At 39.8% G+C, this 21,633-nt stretch overlaps 2 protein-coding genes across 2 annotated transcripts; both read right to left on the minus strand.

The window, feature by feature from the left end:
• Positions 1-858: 858 nt before the first annotated feature.
• Positions 859-7,985, minus strand: LOC124140536. Its single transcript, XM_048382538.1, has 7 exons — positions 7,829-7,985; positions 5,167-5,403; positions 3,981-4,149; positions 2,893-3,008; positions 1,999-2,137; positions 1,627-1,730; positions 859-1,257 (listed from the first exon to the last, which is right to left on the minus strand). Exons 1-7 carry the CDS (start codon positions 7,947-7,949, stop codon positions 1,148-1,150), a joined length of 996 nt encoding a protein of 331 aa, XP_048238495.1. The 5' UTR covers positions 7,950-7,985; the 3' UTR covers positions 859-1,147.
• Positions 7,986-8,157: 172 nt separating this feature from the next.
• On the minus strand, positions 8,158-9,696 carry LOC125372451. The gene is made up of 2 exons (XM_048382518.1): positions 9,357-9,696; positions 8,158-8,563 (listed from the first exon to the last, which is right to left on the minus strand). The coding sequence occupies exons 1-2, from the start codon at positions 9,616-9,618 to the stop codon at positions 8,319-8,321; spliced, it is 507 nt and encodes a 168-aa protein (XP_048238475.1). The 5' UTR covers positions 9,619-9,696; the 3' UTR covers positions 8,158-8,318.
• Between the last annotated feature and the right edge of the window lie 11,937 nt (positions 9,697-21,633).

The raw sequence follows: 21,633 nt of genomic DNA on the forward strand, positions 1-21,633 counted from the left end.
GTGTATATGTGAAGGGTCCTGTAGTGTGGTATTGCTACTGTCAGTGTATATGTAAAGGGTCCTGTGGCATGGTATTGCTACTGTCAGTGTAGTTGTCATGTGACAAGCTATTTCCACTGTCAGTATAATGATCCTGTTGTGTTGTATTGCTACCTAGCACAGCGTTATGGTCATGTGGGGGAAGTGATATTTATACCCGTTAGAGTAAAGATTCTACAGGCAGGAATGGTAATTATGCATGTTATAGTCATGGTCCTGTGTTGCCACTGTCAATAAGATGGTTCTGTGTGATGGTATAATCACCACTTGACACAGTGATGGTCCTTTGGGGTGACATGGTATTTATACCTGTAAGAGTAATGGTCTCAATGGTCTAATGGGATGTTATGATGTTGCCACTGCCAGTATGACGGTTCTGTGAGATGGTATTGATACCGAACACGGTGTTGGCCCTGTGGCATGATATTATATAGTATTCATACTTGTTGGAGTGATGGTCCTGTGAATTGGTGTTGCAATGCATCCAATAAAGGAGTGATGTCAGTTTATTGTACTGCCCTAGAGATATTCTTGATTGGTTTGTTGACGTATAGTTCCATTTTCAATATATAATTAGATTATAACTCAAAAAGATATCTCATCTCCAGACAAAATGCATCCCACCCAACCCCGACCCCAACCGAATATCAGATGGTCGGACCGTTAAGCAAACACAAACTAATAAATTCAAAAACAAATATAACACATGAAGGAGAACACCTATTTACATGTGGACATTTCTTGTACCATTGTAACGTCGCTATATAAGTGCAATAATCTTGGACGCGACGTTAAACCCCATTTCACCTCACCTCACCATTGTAAATTACCAGAAATATTTACGCCAGAAGCATCTCATTTCATTCCATGCATTGACTGAAGCAAACAAACCTAACAAGTAAACAATTCTTGTGCAGCTCCTTTTTAGCTATTTTACCCTTAAACTACACATGTGTATGTTCTATTTCAGGTTTCAAGTTCAATAGCGTTGTCAATGGATCTGAAGGCCCTTTTCGGATCTCAGCAAAACATAATGAAAACAATCACTTTACACAGAGCGCTTTCATATTTACTGTAAAATATGTGCGAACATTGTACATGTCAAGAACTATACTTCGTCGTGATGGGTCTCATCAGTCCCCAAACGTTTGATCTCGAAACGATCGATCTGCCAACACGCCTGACCGTAAGGAACATCGCCACAACATTTCAGAGGTCCTGTGAAGAACAGAATCATATTTAACAACAATATTGCAGGACTGAAACACACCATGTATCTTTAGTATATAGAGGAGTAGAGTATATGTAAGTTGCATATTAGGAGTTCTGATATCAATAAAGACCGAGTTAACGTATGGATTTTAACTTACTTTATTACTATGCGATGTGTCGGCACATATACTGGAGATACTGTACATTAATCATGAAGTAAGCGTGACAGTTTTTGGTATATAATGATAGTCGTAATAATACAGAATGTCTTTTGATTACGGAAACTTGTTAAGTCATTGTCACCGTGTAATCGCAATATAACTTTGGAGTTTGAAAGCATAAGAAAATGACGAAAAAACTTATTATTCTCATTACCCCAATCCTGGTGGTTGGTGGATATGACTGAGACGCTGGTTGGAGGTGACGTCAGCGACATCACTTGCGCGCGTGTAACACCGTCAGCATTGACTCTGAACAGTCTAAAATATAGAAGGCAGTGCTAGCGGTAGGCAGAAACATGTACCAGATAAACGTATTGACACTCTTATCTATTATCACTGTATAATCTAAAAGAAAATGGCAGTGCTAGCAGTAGGCAGAAACACTAACCAGGTAAAAACTGACACTCATACAAGAACACAGAAATCGGTGGATGTAACAACATCAAGTAACTCAAACAGTAAAAGCTTTAGAATTAATGACAATGTCCGAGAGCAATTAAATTAAATGCCCTGAAATAAGTCCTACCCCGTTTCACTGGCATAAAAGTAGTAGTCGTTCACGAGACCAAAAAGCGGACTTGCGTTGTCTACTAGATTTGTGACGTCATCACCGTCGGTGTCGCAGCTCATGAGTTGTCCATTGCTGTACCACATCAGTCTGTCAACTGTTAAACAGATGGACATAATTCTATGAGAAGAATATCACACCGTGAGCTCACGGCATCTCATTACAGAACAAAAAGTACAGAACAGATCATAGCTGATTACATCTAACAGTAAACTTCGCGCAAATCTACCACATAACATAAAGGTGCAATGCATTAGACAACCCCATCTCGCGAACACCTGGTATCATCACTATTGCATAGCGAACACATGTTCAGGGTATAGTCGCAATCGTACAATCGGCACAACTTTCTTATGAATACGGAAAGGGCTTTGACGCTCTTATTTACACTATCCAAGGTCCATGAACCGTTTATTTCTATCTCAGCCCCATTACCTGCCTTACACTATCCCGGGTTCACGACTTGCCTACTCACCAGATAATACATTAAAGACTACCAACATCACAGGAATTGGGTCAATCATGACACACACGCTTGTGTATTTGAATGATCAATTTATATACGGATATACGTTTGTGTGTGTGTGTTTGCGTGCGCGCACGTACATGTATATTTCAGTATCATAAACTAAGGCATTACATTTTGTTCTACCACACTCTCCCTACAGGATCTGCTCAAATTGTTAATGTTCCAATGCTTTTTTAACCCCTTCACTTCTCATTTGTTTCCAACAGTGGTTTTATGTTTAAAATATTTCTGAACATTACTACACTAGTTTCCTCGTTCCCTTTCGATGGACACATGAGCAACATTAGCATCATCTCGTCATTTCAGCATGTTAAGAAGTGTACCTTCTGGGTTGAGCCTGAGACCAAGAACGTCTTGTCCAGTGTTCTTGAGTAATGTTCTTGAGTCATTGCCATAACGGTACTGCTGGATTGTCTGCCCCTCTGACCAGTACATCATGCTGTAAAAACAAGAATAGCTCACTCAATCACTCACTCAGTTAGTTTTCGGGTTTCCTGGCATATTTGATCGTATAAGATAGCTACACGATAAATCGCAAAGAACATTAAAGAACGAAACATGTTTTAATTCACGATAAAACATTATGATGTCATTTCTGGAGATTCGAACATGCGCTCGCAACGTGATTACACGGAAGACGTTAATTTATTTAGAGGGAAGTGTCTAGTGAGTTGTTCCCCATAGATGTAGCTAGGCAACGTAGATAAACGCACTGGCCGAACGATCGCATCCAAAAGAAGGCGAGATATGACAATAGGTATTCGGAGAAGAGATACACAGACAATCGAGGTGAAAATTGTGTGTATACGCGGGAAATACCATACTTAACCTCATGTTCATATAATTGACTTGTCCGCAATCGGTCGGATTGTCTTCAGGGAGTGATCATTATTTAAATCCTGATAAATATTTTTAAAGCTTGTACCTTTAAAAGCTATGTATTTATAAAGTCTGTACAAAACGACCCGTGATCGTTGTTTATCGAACAATAAATCACTGCAGGGAGAATGAACCACTCTTGGTACTCCCCAATGGTTTATTCTCCCTGCAGTGATTTATTGTACGATAAACAACTCCTACTCGTCGTGTGTTTCTTAAATAGTATTATTTACGTTAGGAAGATAGTGTCGCACTATACTTTGCTTCGCGATAACGTATTGCATAAGGGTCGCATCGACAAATGTGCTCTGCTTGGTTACATGTGTAAGATAATGGGTAGATTTAAGACATAGATGCTTTATTTTTATGTCAAATATTTCAATGAGTATTTGATTCAATTCCACACTTTTGATTTATACAAATGTAAATAACTTAACAGTATTTATATGCCATTCTTAATGATAACCCTGTTAATCATAGGATTTTATAGGAAACCTCAAAACACATCTATATAAAGGTTACAACAACATACAATGTTTCTTGGTGCAGGACTAGGTCACGGGTGCCATTGAGTCCATCGAGTATGACTATGTCATCTTCGGTGTAACGGTCAGAGGTCACAGCCCTGAGGGAGCCAGTGCGCAGGGTATAGAACACAAGTCCTGACCTCTCGTCCACAGCCAATCCTGTAACCTCCTCCCCTGGAACACAATACATCAAGCCTTAGTGACGTTGATGTAGTCGTATCAGTGTAAGAAGAATACACACACAAACTGTCCTGCGCACGTCCCACCGGTACCAACCTTCGTGGTTCCTGAAGGTCAAGGTTGCTCTAGAATTGACACCAGGAACAATTTACATCTCATCAATTCAAGATTTGTCTCAAAGAGTCAGTGTGTCTACAGGTGTGTCATCTGATCTTTGGGCAAACATATTGTTATATGGAGGTAATCTTATTTCATAACATTAGTGATATAAAAGGGTATTGGCGTTCATTATAGCTAAAATGGATAGAATTATCATTAAACCACCCGCATGTTATCAGAAATGAGCGGGACACTGTAACTTGATAATGCCCTCATACTGCTTGACGACTGGCCATTAGCACGCCCGTTGTTAGGTGACGTCATATGATAGGGATAGGTGACGTCACGTTTAATAGTGACGTCATCTGGTTTGTTCTATCACGTTTCCATATTTGTAACATTCGTGTTGATTGCAGTAAATGTTTCAAAACCGATATTGTTGTTTCTATTTATTTGATAACAAATGCCATCCGTTTTAGCTATTATAACGGTAACGCTATTTTTCAGGGCATTATCATTTGCAGAAGCCCTCGGGCTTTTCAACTGCCCTCCTTCGTCGGGCAGTTAATGGAAGACCTAAAATTAACATTTAACCTTACAACACAATCAAGTCTGACAATCAAGCGACCGACCCTTTTGATATTCTGGAAGGCACGGGTTTTGTATCAAGATTAAATACGTTGTTAGAAACAGTTTCAAAACAAGGTACTTTTTATTTAAAACCATGAGCCTGAAATTTCCTTTTTTTTAAAGTCTGAAGCATAATTATTTTTTTCGGGAAGTATCGGGGGCAAAAATGTTTCGTTATTATTCCCGGCCCATCCCCCGAATATCAAATTGTCAGTCCTGTATCAAGACTGTTTGCCGCCAACATACACTGGTAAGAATAAAACACATAAAGATTCAACAAACCTTTCAGGTTTATTATGGTAAGCCCCAAGTTGCCATCCCATCGGATTCTTCTAATGGAGGCTGGAGATTGCGTGCTGTAGTAGATGAAGTTGTCAGTGGCGCTGTAGAAGTGGTGAGTTACACTACCGGTGATGTCAGAGAGGTTAATAATACTCTCATTTTGGAATGCCAGGTGAGTTTTGGTCAGTGTATTTTGACCGTTGGCAACCAACAGGTACTGGCCAGGGGATTCAGGAGCTGGTGAATGTAAAGCAGGAAGCTTTGAGCAGTTTATGTGGAAGCGGCAACTTTTTAGTATTCCCGCTATATAAACTAAATTTTGATCATGAACCTACATTATTTCAAAAAGAGCAACATTTCATTCATAAATACGCGCCTAAGTTAAATGGAAAGGCGTAAGCTATTTGTCCATTGTCACCTTGGAATTGTGACGTCATAGTTATCCTTAATGTAATGACGTGACGTAACTATATGTTACGACTTCATGTCCTTTATTCAGTTATGGCCTGATGGGACTCGTATGTGGTACGAGTTGAAAGCGCTAGCCAATTAAAATTGTGTTCAATCTTACTCCACTTATTTAATTATATATATATATTTATACTGAACAACAAAAGTCCCTGTGACATTGAATAAGATTTAAAGCAAAGTTATGTTTTTTACCAAATCTGAAACAATTTCGGTTTGCAACAGATAAAAGACTCCTGTAAGTGTTCAAATTATTTAATTTGCCATACTGACTTCAGAAAATGTGTGATTTCATAAAAAAAAAAAAAAACATGAACATGCCAAGATGTCAATTTACAAGTCAATAGCGGGTGTGTCGACCTCTGGTTGCGATGCAAGCAACACATCTTCGTCTCATTGAATGGACCAGGCGTCGCACAAAGTCCTGTCCATATCTGCTGGAGCATTTTTCGAAGTTTCTGGTGTGTCTATGGAACACGTGCTTGACATCTAAGGCGCCGATCCATCTTATCCCACATGTGCTCGATTGGTGAGAGATCAGGGGAGCGAGCTGCCAAGGGATGACATTCACGTTGTTTTGTTGAAGAGATACCTGAACAAGTCGAGCAATATGAGGCCGGGTGTTGTCATATTGAAGGCAATGCCTGGGCCATGATGACGCAAAAACGGTAGAACAACAGGGCTGATGATCTCGTCGCGATAGCGCTGTCCATTGAGATTTCCCTCTACCACTATCAAACGGGTCCTCTGTCTTGCTGTAATCCCACCCCATACCATAACGCTGCCGCCCCCGAACTTCCATGACACAATGATTGACGTAACGTTCACCTCGACGTCGGTACACTCGAAAACCGTCAATCGCTGTGGCTGAGGTGAAAACGAGACTGGTCAGTGAATAGAAATTGTCCCCAATGCATGGCCGTCCAGCGTAGAGGCTGTCTGCACCAATGTAGACGTGCTTTTCCTGTCAAAATGGGACGTCTGGCGGGTCTTATTGCGACAATCCCTGCACATCTGAGGCGACGACGTACGGTTTGTGAAGATATTCGTCGAAGGCCAGGGATGCTTCGGCGTGTTGTTCGAATCCAGTTGTCTTGTCGATTTATTGGTTACGCATGGCCTGCCACTCCGAGGATGGTCTCTGACTTCATTCGTCTTTTGCCAACGTTGCCATAAACACCAAATGTGTTTCTGTGGACGTTAAATTGTCTTGCAACATTACGTTGACTCGATCCTGCTTCAAGCATACCAATGGCACGAAGACGCTCATTTTCGGACAGGCGTGGCATTTCGTAATGTTGAATAATTGCGTAATTTTGTTGTTTTTCTGAGTGGTTGTTGTCAGCACATATATATATATATATATATATACACAGAGAGAGAGAGAGAGAGAGAGAGAGAGAGAGAGAGAGAGAGAGAGAGAGAGAGAGAGAGAGATACAGACGTACAGACAGAGATGGCACATGAACGGATAAAAGTTAGCCCTTCACAGCAAATGAACAAAATGGATCGGAATAGTCTTATATAGAGATTACCAATGTTTACACAGAGATTTCAAAGCCCTTTCAATTATCATGAGCAATATCAATTCCATTGTACGATTCCAACGAGATCATGAGCGTGTTTTTATGAAAACCCCATCAAACAGTGATGATACAGAGGTGTTCGCGAAAAGGTGAGAGTATCGTGTCCCACAGGTGTCATCCATCACAAACACACGAACAGGCAACTTATTTGTTCACCTGAAGAAACACGGACACATTTGGTACAAGTCGAAATAGGGAATTGCATTAGACATCATTTTTGTCACAGATGCGTCAAATTGGGAAATGTCATTCACGTGTCGCCAAAAAGGTCTTTTAAGCTTCACTGTATGTTTCTTTGTTGTTTTACGCCACAATCAGGAATATTCCAGCTATATGACAGCGATCTATAAATAATCGAGTCTGGGCCAGACAATTCAGTGATTGATATCCTGAGCATCTATCCATGCTCTTTGGATAAAATGACACGCATCAACCAAGTCTGCGAGCCTGACCACAGGATCCCGTTATTCGCCGATTACGACAAGCATAGTCGCCTTTAAGCTTTACTGAGGACTTGAATGTTGTAACCATGAACAAACAACTTCGAGCAAGTGTCGAATGGCTCTCTTTGAAATTTTCGTAGAACCAGCTTTCCTGACTGCACTTACCAAGACACATGGTGTGGTATGGAATCCCTGTGTCAGGTGTTGTAGCAAACCCCGGGCAGGGAGTACAATCCAACTGTCCGGAGTGTTCTTGGTAGAAGCCAAGGGGACATGCCTCGCACATGCCATCATCGTAGAAAGTACCAAAGGGACACTTCACTGATAAAACCAACACAAAAGTGGGTAAAGTAAAACATTTCAGAGGCTTCACTTCCTCATAATGCAATTACTCATGCATGTTAATGATATAACATAAAATGAATCCTCATCTAAAATATTAATGATAAACGCCCAGCTAAAGCAAATGGCTTACACACTTACACAACCACCTATCGAGAAGAACTGTTTGAACACATTAATGGGATCATAGCATGATAGTTGAATATGATTATTGCTATGTCAGACCTATATCTTTTTTCCCGCTTTTCTTCCGCTTAAAACCGGTCGTGATATTATTCCAAACACAGTTCACTTACAAATTACAGTCCTTGCTCTAGGGCAATAGACAGGTGTCTGGTTTGTGAACCTCCCTGTGTTTAATTCTGCCTGTCTGTGAACACTTACAGCAGAATAATCCCCCAGGAACACGGCCGGCAGCACACGTGACATTTTGTTCGACCATCAGAAAGGGTTCCTTGTCTCCGACTGTGAAGTTCCTGTAACCCCCGGACCTGACTTCCCAGTTTGCTTCATCCAGGGTATCCCAAGCAGCAGTGATTGACTCCAGTCCCCCAGTAACTGTGCAAAACATACTCTTGATTGTCCTTTCGGCCTAGTCATCTGGTATGAGATGAATGTTGCGTCAAGTAGTCCCAACAGAACTTTTATTGTTTTATAATTATTGTATTACGCATCTCAAACCTGTTATATAATGAATACCCACAGAGTAGATAGAAGCAAATACTTAGTTTCACATACACGGTTTATACTTAGACAAGATATGTGCAGGACACTATTAATTCAGCACCCCACCGGGTATGCTGTTTTTCACGAACTGGAAGATGTTTTATCTGAACCTTTATTAATACATGTGTGTGTTAGTTTGTTTTATCTAAATTGTGGTCCGCAAAGTCAATTGTATCTGACAATAGAATGGCATCATATACACCTCTCATCATTACTACAGGCTGTGGGTCGGTTGGACAACCTCGTAGTTAACGCGTTCGTTTCTCGCCCGGTTTAACACGACGCAACTGACAAATATGTCAAAGCATAATTCGGGAAAAATTGTTTTTTCCTAATGTATCCGTATCTAAGACATAAGAACAACAGATTCTCTAAAACAACAAGTTGTCACCAGAAATAACACAGGCATCTATCAAGCGGGATGTTGGAGTGAATCATGTTTGTTTCGAGATGAGTATGAGCGTCAGTTGAGATGGAGGTCCCCCTTACATTTTACACAAAACCTTTTCCGTTCTATAAATGACATACTATTTTAACGTTATCAGGACTGGGTTTTTTATCATCGTCATGCCTAACTACGCAAATTTAAATGTTATAGAAATTATCAGCAATTACTTTCACGAACCTTCTATCCCGCTCTTTTCGTGTCCGTATGGCTGCACCGTCATATGACCTTGATGCATTGCTATTTCAATGTCTCGGTGGGCTGGAGAGTAAACTTCATTACTTTCGTGCTTGAATCCACCGTTGGAAGAAAGCAGACTTTCACTGAAGGGGGCAACTGAAAATATGTACCCGAATATAAGACAACATTCACTCTTGGAGTCACACACAACTGCTGTCTGCCTGTGTTCTTTATATTTACTCTCCACCCGTCCAATGTTCATTTTATTCTTACTGCTTGTATACTGCAGATATTTGATAAATTATCCTGTAATATTTTTAGGGATAGGGGCCCTGTTATTTTTGTTAGCGATAGAACAGTGATTTTGCAACATACATATTTTTCTCCAGAAAGATTATCTTTTTAACCTCACTCGATGTAAATCGAACAAGTTGGTTTCGGATAAGAACAAAAGGCAAGATTATCTTTTCCCATTATTTCAAAAAATATGTTTTAAACTTCTATTGTGACACAAAAATCTCAATCTTGATTAACTTCTTTGATAGGCATTTAGAAGTTGGAATACTAAGTAAGGATAAGAATTTATGGATGAACAACTTCTTTACAATAAAGAGCGACGTTTCGGTGTAGGTTCTAACATTGTTATCAAGCGAGTGATATACAGAGTGTGGTTACTTACTTACTTACTTATATTGGAGATTTTACGTGCGCTTTCCGACTGCAGCGTATTTCGCACACGGGCCCGGCCAAGCCATTTAATGTGTTTCCGAAAAGGGGAAAAAGTTGTTTGGCAATCCAGTAGGGGTGTTTTAGTGGTTGCTTATATCGAATTTTGGAAATTTGGAAATTTTGAAAAAATGCCAAGAGGGTTTGGGGGACGAACTAAGGGACCTGAGTATGGAAGTTTGTTAGTTTGATTAAGTGGTCTGGTTTTGGTAGTTTTTTGGGGTTTTAAATGCGATTTATTAGTCCTGTTTTGATTAAGTATACGCCTAAGGTTTTGAATTTTTTCTATTTTATTTTGTGGGTTTAGGATTGCTTCTAGAGTAAGAGCCTTATTTAGATTTAGGGTGGTTTGTAGTGTAGTTCGGTGTGTTAGGTAGTGGGTGGAGTGTATGAGTGCGTGTTCTGGGGTTTCTTGTTGTTTGCAATGTGGGCAGGTTCCTGTTGCGTGTTTTTTTATTATTTTGAGGTGGTTATTTAGGTTGGTATGTCCTGTTTGGAGTTTAGTTATTACTCTGTCGATTTTTTTGGACGGATGTAGAATTTTTGGTTTGGTTAGGGGTTTTTTGAGAACCTTTTTGATTTGGCTATTTGAGTTTGGATATAGGTTATGCCATTTTTTGGTGATTTTTTGTTTGTTAACACTTTTAATCCCGATTTGGAGATGGGTAGGTTTAAGCTTATTTCTGGGATTTTAAGGGATAGTTTAGCTGCTTTATCGGCTTTTTCATTGCCGTATATTCCTACGTGGGCGGGGATCCAAATGAATACTATTTGTTTGCCTGCCTTAGTTAAATCGTTTGAGCTTTTTAGTATCTGATTTATTAGTTCAGGGCGGTTTTTGGTGTTTTTATTTTGGAGGGCTTGTAGTCCACTGAGCGAGTCGGTAAGTATTAGGATTTTTTGTTGTTTTTTAGATTGTTGATTATGAAGGGCTGAGGCCATGCCCATTAGTTCGGCCGTGAATATTGATTGATTGTTTGGGAGTCGGTAGGGCTTTAGTTGGTTGTGTGATGTGGACTCCGAAACCTGTGTGTTTGGAGATCGGATCTGAGGATCCGTCTGTGTAAATGTGACACCAATTTGGCCAATTTTCATGTATGTATGCTAGTGTGGTGGTTTTGGCTATGTTTGGGTCGGTTTGTTTATTTATTGTGCTAGCTAGTGTTATGTCTATTTTTGGTGTTTTAAGTTTTGGGGTGAAGATATTTGATTTTTTACAGTTTTGTTTAAGATTGTTTATTTGGTGTTCATTTAAGTAATTGGTTATTCTTTGGGATATTGGAGTAAGTAGAGGGTGTTTTCGAGCTAGGGCTTGGTTTTTTGGGCTTATATTTTTGTTTATTAGGCTTTGAATTAGGGGGTTGGATTGAGATGCGGCCGAGAAATTTAGGGTTAATTGTTCCCTGCGTAGACTTAGTGGCATTTCTCTTGTTAAGGCCTGGAGTGAAGTGTAGGAGGTGCCATGTTGAGTGCGTGTTATTAGTTTTAGAGCCTGATATTGGATTGAGTCTAGTTTTATGCTTAGGGATTGGTTTAGGGTGTCGTATATGGCACATCCGTAGTCTATTTTAGATCTAATTAGTGATATATAGAGTGAGAGGAGGGTGTCTTTGGAGGCCCCCCAGTTTGAGCCAGTGAGGCATCTTAGCGTATTTAGATCTTTGCTACATTTAGTTATTAGATTATTTATGTGAGCGTCCCAGGAGAGATGTTCATCGAAAATTAGTCCTAAGAATTTGGTTTGTTTTAGGAATTGGATTGGTTTGTTGTTTAGCTGGAGTTTTGGGGAGGCGGGTTTCATGTTTTTGTGTTTAAATACTATTCCTGTAGTTTTTTCCGAGTTAAGGGAGAAGCCCCATTTGTCAGCCCATTGCTGTATTTTGTCTAGAGATTTTTTAAGTAGGTGTTGGACCATTTTAATGCTTTTTGTGCGGATCCAGAGGGCTCCATCATCCGCGAATTTAGATGTGTTTATTTTAGGGGATAGGCCCTCGAATAGATCATCAGAGTGTGGTTGACTGACTGACTGATATAGAAGATTTAACGTGCGCTTTCCGACTGCAGCGTATTTCGCACACGGGCCTGGCCAGACCATTTAGTGTATTCCGAGAAGGGTGAAAGTGGTGTGTGCAACACAAGAGGGGGCTTTTAGGGGTTGCTTATATCGAATTTTTGAAATTTTTAACATTGGAATAATTGCCGAGGTGGGTGGAGGAGGAAACTAAGGGAGCCGGGTGAGGTGGGTGTTTGTATGTTTATTGGATTTTGGATTGGTAGATTAATTAGTTTTTAGATGCGCTTAATTAGGCCTGTTTTGATTAGGAATACGCCTAGGGCCTTGAAGTTTTCTAGTTTATTTTGAGGGTTTAGTATTTCATCTAGAGTAGGAACCTTATTTAGATTGAGGGTGGTTTGTAGTGTGGTTCTGTGTGTTTGGTAGTGGGTGCAGTGGATGAGTGCGTGTTCTGTGGTTTCGGGTTGTTTGCAGTGGGGGCAGTTGCCTGTGTTGTGTCTTTTAAGTTGTTTTAGGTGGTTATTTAGGTTCGTGTGTCCTGTTTGGAGTTTTGTAATTAATCTGTCAATTTTTTTAGAGGGGTGTAGGATTTTAGGTTTGGCTAGTGGTTTTCTGAGCACTTTTTGGATTTGGCTATTTGAGTTTTGATATTGATTATGCCATTTTTTGGTTATTTTTTGTTTGTTTACACTTTTAATTTCTGATTTTGAGATGGGTAGGTTTAGGCTTATTTCTGGTATTTTGAGAGATAATTTAGCTGCTTTATCGGCGCTTTCGTTGCCGTAAATTCCTACGTGGGCGGGGATCCACAAGAAGGTTATTTGTTTGCCTGCTTTTGTTAGGTCGTTGGAGCTTTTAAGTATTTGGTTTATTAATTTAGGTCGTTTTTTGGTATTTTTGTTTTGGAGGGCTTGTAGTCCACTAAGCGAGTCAGTGAGAATTAGGATTTTTTTGATTTTTTTTTGATTGTTGGTTATGCAGGGTTGAGGCCATGCCCATAAGTTCGGCCGTGAATATAGATTGGTTGTTAGGGAGTCGGTAAGATTGTGTGGATATAACTGGTTGTGTGGTATGGACTCCGAAACCTGTGTGGTTGGAGATCGGGTCTGAAGATCCGTCAGTGTATATGTGACACCAATTTGGCCAATTTTCGTGTATGTATGAAAGTGTGGTGGTTTTAGCTATGTTTGGGTCGGTTTGTTTATTTATTTGGTTAGTTATGCTCCTCGATATACCAGCTGGGTACTACCCAGCGCGGCGGTATAAACAATGCAGTGTTAGGACCGGCAGTACTTGGATAAAGGATACTGTTTTATTTTATCATTAAAATGTAATCTTTTCATTTGACAGTTCGATATGGTTTATTAGATTTAGGGATTGGTATGACTAGGGCCTGTTTCCAGGGAGTAGGAACCTGTCCGTTTAGGGAGATGAGATTGTATAGTTTGAGTAGAGCCTGGAGTAGTGTTAGGGGGAGTTTTTTAATTATTTGGTAAGAAGTTAGGTCTAATCCTGGGGCTGTGCCCTTTTTCCTGTTTTGGATTACGTAGAGGAGCTTCTCCATTGTGTAGGGTTGATTTATTTCTAGATTGTTATTGTTTGGTTCTTTTGGGGGTTTGTTTTCTGTTTTAAGTTTATCTTGGAATTTTTTACTGAAGTTGGTGTTACTGCTAACGGCCGAAAAGTGGTTGGCGAGATTATTTGCTTTTTGGGCGGGGTTGGTTGAGTTGTCAATGTTAGGGGGTTTTTTTATGTCGTTTTAAGCCTCTGATGGCGTGGATTTTGCGCCAGACCGTTCTGGCATCTGTACGGTTATTTATACCTTCGCAGAATTTTTTCCAGTCTCTATTTTTGGCTATTTGGACTAGTTTTTGAACCTGGTGGTTTAGTTCGTGGGCTATGTTTAAATATTTGTAGTCGCGTTTTGCTTTATTGAAGGCTGATTTACGTTTTCGTCTAGTCTGTTCTATTTCCTCATTCCACCATGGTACCGTCGGTTTGCCTGTCTTAGATGTTTTGAAGGGGATGGAGGTTTTGTCTGCGTTTATTATATAGTCTGTTAGGTTTTTACAATAGGTTTCTGGATCATTATTTTCTATTTCGTTTAAGTTAGCTTCGTTGCAGATATCTTGGAATTGGTCCCAGTTAGCTTTATTGTAATGGAATTTTGGTTCTTGGTTTTCTGTTTGGATTGGTACGTTTGTATTTCCTATGGTTATGTTTATGGGGAAGTGGTCACTACCTAGCGGGACGTCGTGCACTTCCCATTGAGTACTTTGGGCTAGATCTGCGGTGCATATGGTTAGGTCGATAGCCGACATTTTTTGGGTTATCTTATCGTACCTCGTGGGTTGGTTGCTATTAAGGAGTACTAGGTCGTTTGTTTCTATCCATTCGGAGATTAATTTGCCATGATTATCTATTTTATCATCTATGCTCCATGTAGGATGGTGAGCGTTAAAGTCTCCTAGGAATATAGTAGATTTATCGCTTATTTGGAGTAGTTTGTTTAGATCCTCAGGTTGGACTTTTCGTTCCGCCCAGTGGTAAATATTTATGATGTTTATGTTTCGGTTATTTAATGTGATTTTAATGCCGTTGGCTTCTAGGTTTGGCGTGTCTATTTTTATTTCTTCGTAATTTATATCTTCCCTGATAAATATGATTAGTCCTCCTGCGGCTCTTCTTGTTTTGGGTTTAGCTCTGTCAGTTCTAACTGAGTTGTAGTTAGGTAGTGTGAATTTGGATTTTTTTGAGTATTTGGTTTCCTGGATACAAGCAATGTGAGGGCCTTTATTTAGTTTAAATTTAGTTTTTAGTTCATGGCCGTGGGAGGTGAGTCCGTTGGCTTTCCACTGAAAAATATTTAGTCCTTCGAATATTGGGTTCGGGTGATTGGTGATTTATTTTTTATTTTTTATTTTATTCGGTGAGTTCTTTTAGATGGAGGTTAAAGAGGAAGAAGGGAAGATCGGTTAATTTTAGATTGAAAGCTACTTTGTAGAAGGATTTCATGCTAGCTTTTGGTGAGTTTTGACCATGCATGTATGCTAGGAGTAAGGTGAGGTTGTTTAGGTTTTGGGTGTTGGCTGGTTGGGGAGTTTGGTTTGTTTTAGTTGGAGTAGTGTCTATTGTTTCCTCAGTAGTGGAGAAATCTTCGTCATCGGTTAGATTAGGTTTAGCTGATTGAGTTTCCATGGGGGAGGCATGTGATGTGGAGGATTGTGAAGGTGTTTGTGGGATGGGTGTAGCTGATGATTTCATAGTGTTTGTGTTTTGTTGTTGTGCTTGCTTGTGGGAGAGCGTTGTTACCATATGGGCTGTAGGGTGCTTGGATGGGGGTCGTGTTGTGGTGGTCATTTTGAGGTTTGTTTTGCATGCGGGGGTTGATGTTTTGGCGATGTGAGATGTGGGAGGGTTCGTGGTTGGTTGAGTGGCTGCTTGTAGGTGTGAGGTGGGTGCGGTTTCTCGGTAGGGGCCCCAGACAGAGCTGTCGGTTATGGGTGTGGTGTTTGTTTGTGGGATGGTGTTTGGGTGTGGTGTAGGGAGGAGTGGTTTAGATGCAGGTGTAGCAAATTTTCGTGTTTGGATTTTAGCCGTGTCTATGTTTATGTGTTTGTTGGCCTGCTGGGTGAGTGTGTGTCTGTATGGGCATTGGTTTGAGAGTGAAGTGTGTTGAGTGGATTTGCAGTGGATGCACCAGGGTGTGCATGTGCCTGGGCAGTCTGTTTGTGCGCAAATTTTTACATTTAGTTTTACGGTATGTGCATTGGGAGGCAGTGTGGTTGTATTTGAGGCACTTTGTACATTGCTTAACCTGCTTATATAGGGTTTGACTTCTAAGTTGGTGTGGGCTCCGAAGGATATGTGTTTGGGGGCTTCAGGGAATTTAGCGGTCTTTTTGAAGTTGATTATGACAATGGAGGTTGGGACCGTTTTTCCGTTTCTAGTTGAGGTTATTCTACGCGTGCTGGTGATTAGGGGTTGAGGGTTTTGGTTTTGGTTTATGTTAGCTTCTAGAGAGTATAATTGTAAGTCCTCAGTTGTTTCCCTTGGGTTAACCCTAATTACGCCTCGTGTATATTGTTGCCAATTAGGTGTTTGTTTGATTACTGTGACGTGGAATATTTGAGTTATTTTATTTGCTGCGTTGTAAGAGTGTGGTTGGCAAGTATACATACAAGTAGGAGGCAATGTTTATACAGTAGAGTAGATATTGTTATACTGGAGTAGAGAAGTCTCAAAGACTTCAAGATCAGGAAACTACAAGAAGCCATCAACATCAAAAGACTCCAGCCGTCAATCAACCGTGACCAAGGCTATTACATACCCCCGGCCCCGTACCATCAACTCATCAAAGACCCCAATCAGCCATAATCCCGTTGTTTATATTACTGGCTTCATCCTTTGTTTATGTCACTGACTTCACCGATGATTGTCATCACTACCCTTGTGTGTTCATAACAGGCTTCTCTACTCCAGTATAACAATATCTACTCTACTGTATAAACATTGCCTCCTACTTGTATATATACTTGCCAACACAATCATATAGGCACCGAATAAAATAAAAAATATAAAATAAATCACCAATCACCCGAACCCAATAATGGAAGGACTAAATATTTTTCAGTGGAACGCAAACGGACTCACCTCCCACGGCCATGAACTAAAAACTAAATTTAAACTAAATAAAGGCCCTCACATTGCTTGTATCCAGGAAACCAAATACTCAAAAAAATCCAAATTCACACTACCTAACTACAACTCAGTTAGAACTGACAGAGCTAAACCCAAAACAAGAAGAGCCGCAGGAGGACTAATCATATTTATCAGGGAAGATATAAATTACGAAGAAATAAAAATAGACACGCCAAACCTAGAAGCTAACGGCATTAAAATCACATTAAATAACCGAAACATAAACATCATAAATATTTACCACTGGGCGGAACAAAAAGTCCAACCTGAGGATCTTAACAAACTACTCAAAATAAGCGATAAATCTACTATATTCCTAGGAGACTTTAACGCTCACCATCCTACATGGAGCATAGATGATAAAATAGATAATCATGGCAAATTAATCTCCGAATGGATAGAAACAAACGGCCTAGTACTCCTAAATAGCAACCAACCCACGAGGTACGATAAGATAACCCAAAAAATGTCGGCTATCGATCTAACCATATGCACCGCAGATCTATCTCAAAGTACTCAATGGGAAGTGCACGACGTCCCTCTAGGTAGTGACCACTTCCCCATAAACATAACCATAGGAAATACAAACGTACCAATCCAAACAGAAAACCAAGAACCAAAATTCCATTACAATAAAGCTAACTGGGACCAATTCCAAGATATCTGCAACGAAGCTAACTTAAACGAAATAGAAAAAAATGATCCAGAAACCTATTGTAAAAACCTAACAGACTATATAATAAACGCAGCCAAAACCTCAATCATGTAATAAAGGCAAACCGACGGTACCATGGTGGGATGAGGAAATAGAACAGACTAGACGAAAACGTAAATCAGCCTTCAATAAAGCAAAACGCGACTACAAACATCTAAACATAGCCCACGAACTAAACTACCAGGTTCAAAAACTAGTCCAAATAGCCAAAAGTAGAGACTGGAAAAAAATCTGCGAAGGTATAAATAACCGTACAGATGCCAGAACGGTCTGGCGGAAAATCCACGCCAAAAGAGGCTTAAAACGACATAAAAAAAACCCCTAACATTAACAACTCAACCAACCCCGCCCAAAAAGCAAATAATCTCGCCAACCACTTTTCGGCCGTTAGCAGCAACACCAACTTCAGCCAAAAATTCCAAGATAAACTTAAAACATAAAACAAACCCACAAAAGAACCAAAAAATAACAATCTAGAAATAAATCAACCCTACACAATGGAGAAGCTCCTCTACGTAATCCAAAACAGGAAAAAGGGCACAGCCCCAGGATTAGACCTAACTTCTTACCAAATAATTAAAAAACTCCCCCTAACACTACTCCAGGCTCTACTCAAACTATACAATCTCATCTCCCTAAACGGACAGGTTCCTACTCCCTGGAAACAGGCCCTAGTCATACCAATCCCTAAATCTAATAAACCATATCGAACTGTCAAATGAAAAGATTACATTTTAATGATAAAATAAAACAGTATCCTTTATCCAAGTACTGCCGGTCCTAACACTGCATTGTTTATACCGCCGCGCTGGGTAGTACCCAGCTGGTATATCGAGGAGCATGGTCTAATTTTAAAACAGCGCGCACGGCCGAACGTGCTGCACGGAATTTTCGTTACGCGGCATCACGTGTCCTGTTAGAACGTCCATTTGTCGGAGACACGATGGATGAGGCAGACAGCGACAGAGAACTGTTCATAACCCAGTCCAAAACCGTTGAAAAGAGCGATGAAGCAGAGAGTGACGATGACTTTTTGTTTCGTTTCAAGGAACCTGGAGAGATGTTACGTCCGCCTTTATAAACAAAATACAGGCTTCTTTGGTAAGATTTCTTTTGAAAAATGATAAACAATGAATCGTTTGTAAAATAGTTTATATATATGTACACATCAGCGTCAGTCGAAAAAAGGAATGAATGCAGTCATATGTTATCCTAGTACTTATGTCAAGTCATGTTGTAACTGTCGATGGATATTCGAAAATATTCCAAGATGTTTATTTCTTTTACTGCAGTAAGGCAGCAGGCAAGGAAACTAATGCATTCTACTTCACAGCACTGAAGAAACTGTCTATATTGCCACTCTAAATACTGAACTGTACAGTTTGGAGAATGTATTTATGCAGAATGTATGTATAACTACTATTTAAATACATTCTCACTTTGGAGGATTGGAATCTGTTGTAATAGATTGCATTTGGTTCTTCAGTTTAATACTTTATTTAATTGAATTTCAGGTCACCGCAGTGAAGCCGTTCGGGTGTACAAGAGGTCTTCAGGTGACCAAAAGGCATCAGTTTCCGACCTGTTGTGCGTTGTCCCCGACAGAAAGAGAAACGTTGATTCTGAACCAACTGCTCAAACTTCTGAACCAGAATCAAAAGTTTCTGTTAACTGTGGAAAATGCAAAGACAAGCAGTATTCGTTAACTATTAATTTCAACTGAAATAAAGAATTTTGAAAAATTGGTTTATTTTTTGTTGTTGAAGGATTACGAAAATCAGGTATCTGAAACGGGCTCCGATTTCTCGAAACAAACTTGAGAATTCTTACTCAAAATTTTTCTATATTTCTCTACATGTTTCCAACACTAAAGTCTGATTTCAACCTATACTGTAACTTTGTACAAAATATCACACTGAAGCGTTCATGTGGGCTAAATTTGCTAATGTAAATCCGGTTTTGACTGAAAACTTGGTTTGTTTCGAAATCAGGGCAAGGTTTTACTTTAAACAGTAAGTCCCGATAAGAGGTCTTACTTTCAAAAGTAAGACCCGGTAATAAGTCTTACTTTCAAAAGTAAGACCTGCTACTGGGTCTTACTTTTAAGAAGTAAAACCTCCAACTCAGCAAGAGGTCATTACATGAAATTCGAGTACCTCTAGTATAATGGGACATGTCAGTGATAGGTTTATATGACAGACTGACGTCCAAGAGTAAGATCTTCCGGACGAACACTTCACTAGAGCAATGTGGATTGATGTACTATGTTGTCTGGTCTTATTGCCTTTTTAAGAGTATGATCAACACTGTTTTAGAAGCTATATGCAGGTAAACCAGCTCGGGCGGGACAGTTGGGAAGTGGGAGTGAAAACACAAAGCACCTTTAGAGACGTCACAATAAAACATTATGGACCCGTGGGCGGGCTTGTGTTTTCAAGACGTATCAGGTAGAACTTCTACGGTAGATATAAGTTGGTCACGCTTCCTAACTGTTACATTAACTGAACTGTAATCTCCTTGTCATAAGTTACTAACCCTGAGTGTTGGATGTTGACACCATTAATGGTAACAAGTGGTTGAATGCTTCGTTGTCAGGATATTAGATTAAGCAATGCTCTGATTTTACAGCCTATACTCATGTCCACGGTTCGACTTTCTTCACTCTGAGAATGGAATGTATGGTGGCTGTTATTGCATTATATGAAATGGTCTGACTCAGCTTCACAATAATACACAAATAACGATACGAATGTACAATGAAATATGCAGCCATATAAGGAAGGTTTCACGTTTTCAACAACATAATTTCCACACTGTTTCATTTAATTCGAACCTTAGTCTTCTCCCTTATGTGTGAATATTGAAGATGGGATTGGCATTGCATTTTCGCATTGAATACAATGTGTAGACCGTAACCCAAACCATTACAACGTGTTTACTCAACAAATGCTTATACAAAATACATCTACAAATAACAGTCGCTGTTAAAAATACAATCTCTGGCCAACTGCTGTACTATTCATTACGTACCTGTTATTCAAGTAAACAATTGTCTTTTCAACAATTGTCAAGAAATGAAGATCGGAAGGCTAAAATGACTGACCACAAAGGCAGCCTGAATCATGGCCTTTTACATGAAGCTATCTTACGAATCGTGGCGCTACCTTAAGTACCCCAAACGGTGTGTATCCCTTTCTGTATAATTAAACCATTTTGGGGGGCTTTCCTCTCACACTAAGCTGACACGCCGTAATATAGCCAAGCGGCTTCAAACCCAACTTTATTATGCTCAGTACCTGCTGTGCCGTGTAACAGTGGTGTTAGCAGTAGTAGTGGAACTCGCAATTTTAGTCAGTATTTCATCTTTTAACATAGTGATTAAACCAGAAACTCAAACTCATAAACCAAATCAATTTACACGTGAATAAACATTAAATATATTCTCACTCGTGAATAAATAGTGTTGTATGAAATATGAAATATGTCGTGATGATTGGAATATAACCAGCACCCATTTCATGGGAATCATACGGCTCGTATTTCCTGGGCTGCTGGACAGGCCTGTGTAAAATGTAGTTGCGTCAGTTTTTGTAATGCATTACATTAGGCTTTTTAAAATACATCAAAAATTTGAAACAAATATCATAATCAACCTTACAATAAATTACATAATTTACCAGGTTTTGTATGGGGACATTATTCAACACCAGGCACTCTCAACGGCCTCATACTTCTTGTCTTCATCTTCATCGTTGGGAATATCTGATGTAAGCATGTTTAGTGTCTTGATTTTGGGTGTTTTTGGTGGGATTACATTGTTTTAGAGATGACGTGACTGGGTGAAATAGGCCAAAGCTCAAAGTGACCTGACGCACTGTGTGCAAACCGCGTTATTCCGGGTTAGATCTGATTCCCAGCAACCTGTACTGATCGTAAGACGCGATTTAAAAGATCGGGTGGTCAGGCTTTGGTTGAGTATGTCATCGTACCCCGACGGTAGGATCACTACTCATTATATCAATCACTGGTTTCACTGGTCCTGATTCGATTATTTCCAGGCCGTTGTCATATATCTGGAATATTGCTAAGTACGAAAGAAAACAAACAGATTGAGGTTAATC

This window comes from Haliotis rufescens, unplaced genomic scaffold, assembly GCF_023055435.1.
Source record: "Haliotis rufescens isolate VD_foot unplaced genomic scaffold, xgHalRufe1.0.p SCAF_4, whole genome shotgun sequence".
NCBI classification, from domain to species: domain Eukaryota; kingdom Metazoa; phylum Mollusca; class Gastropoda; order Lepetellida; family Haliotidae; genus Haliotis; species Haliotis rufescens.

What these genes read in the sequence shown, in the direction of transcription:
- LOC124140536 (XM_048382538.1), bottom strand. Translation starts at nt 7,949, where the DNA reads ATGTGCGAGGCATGTCCCCTTGGCTTCTACCAAGAACACTCCGGACAG. An exon ending in TTTTATGCCAGTGAAACGGG is followed by an intron (nt 1,731 to 1,998) that starts GTAGGACTTATT and finishes TCTATATTTTAG; the next exon opens with ACTGTTCAGAGTCAATGCTG. An exon ending in CACCAACCACCAGGATTGGG is followed by an intron (nt 1,258 to 1,626) that starts GTAATGAGAATA and finishes TGTTCTTCACAG; the next exon opens with GACCTCTGAAATGTTGTGGC.
- LOC125372451 (XM_048382518.1), bottom strand. Translation starts at nt 9,618, where the DNA reads ATGAACATTGGACGGGTGGAGAGTAAATATAAAGAACACAGGCAGACA. An exon ending in CGAAAAGAGCGGGATAGAAG is followed by an intron (nt 8,564 to 9,356) that starts GTTCGTGAAAGT and finishes TGTTTTGCACAG; the next exon opens with TTACTGGGGGACTGGAGTCA.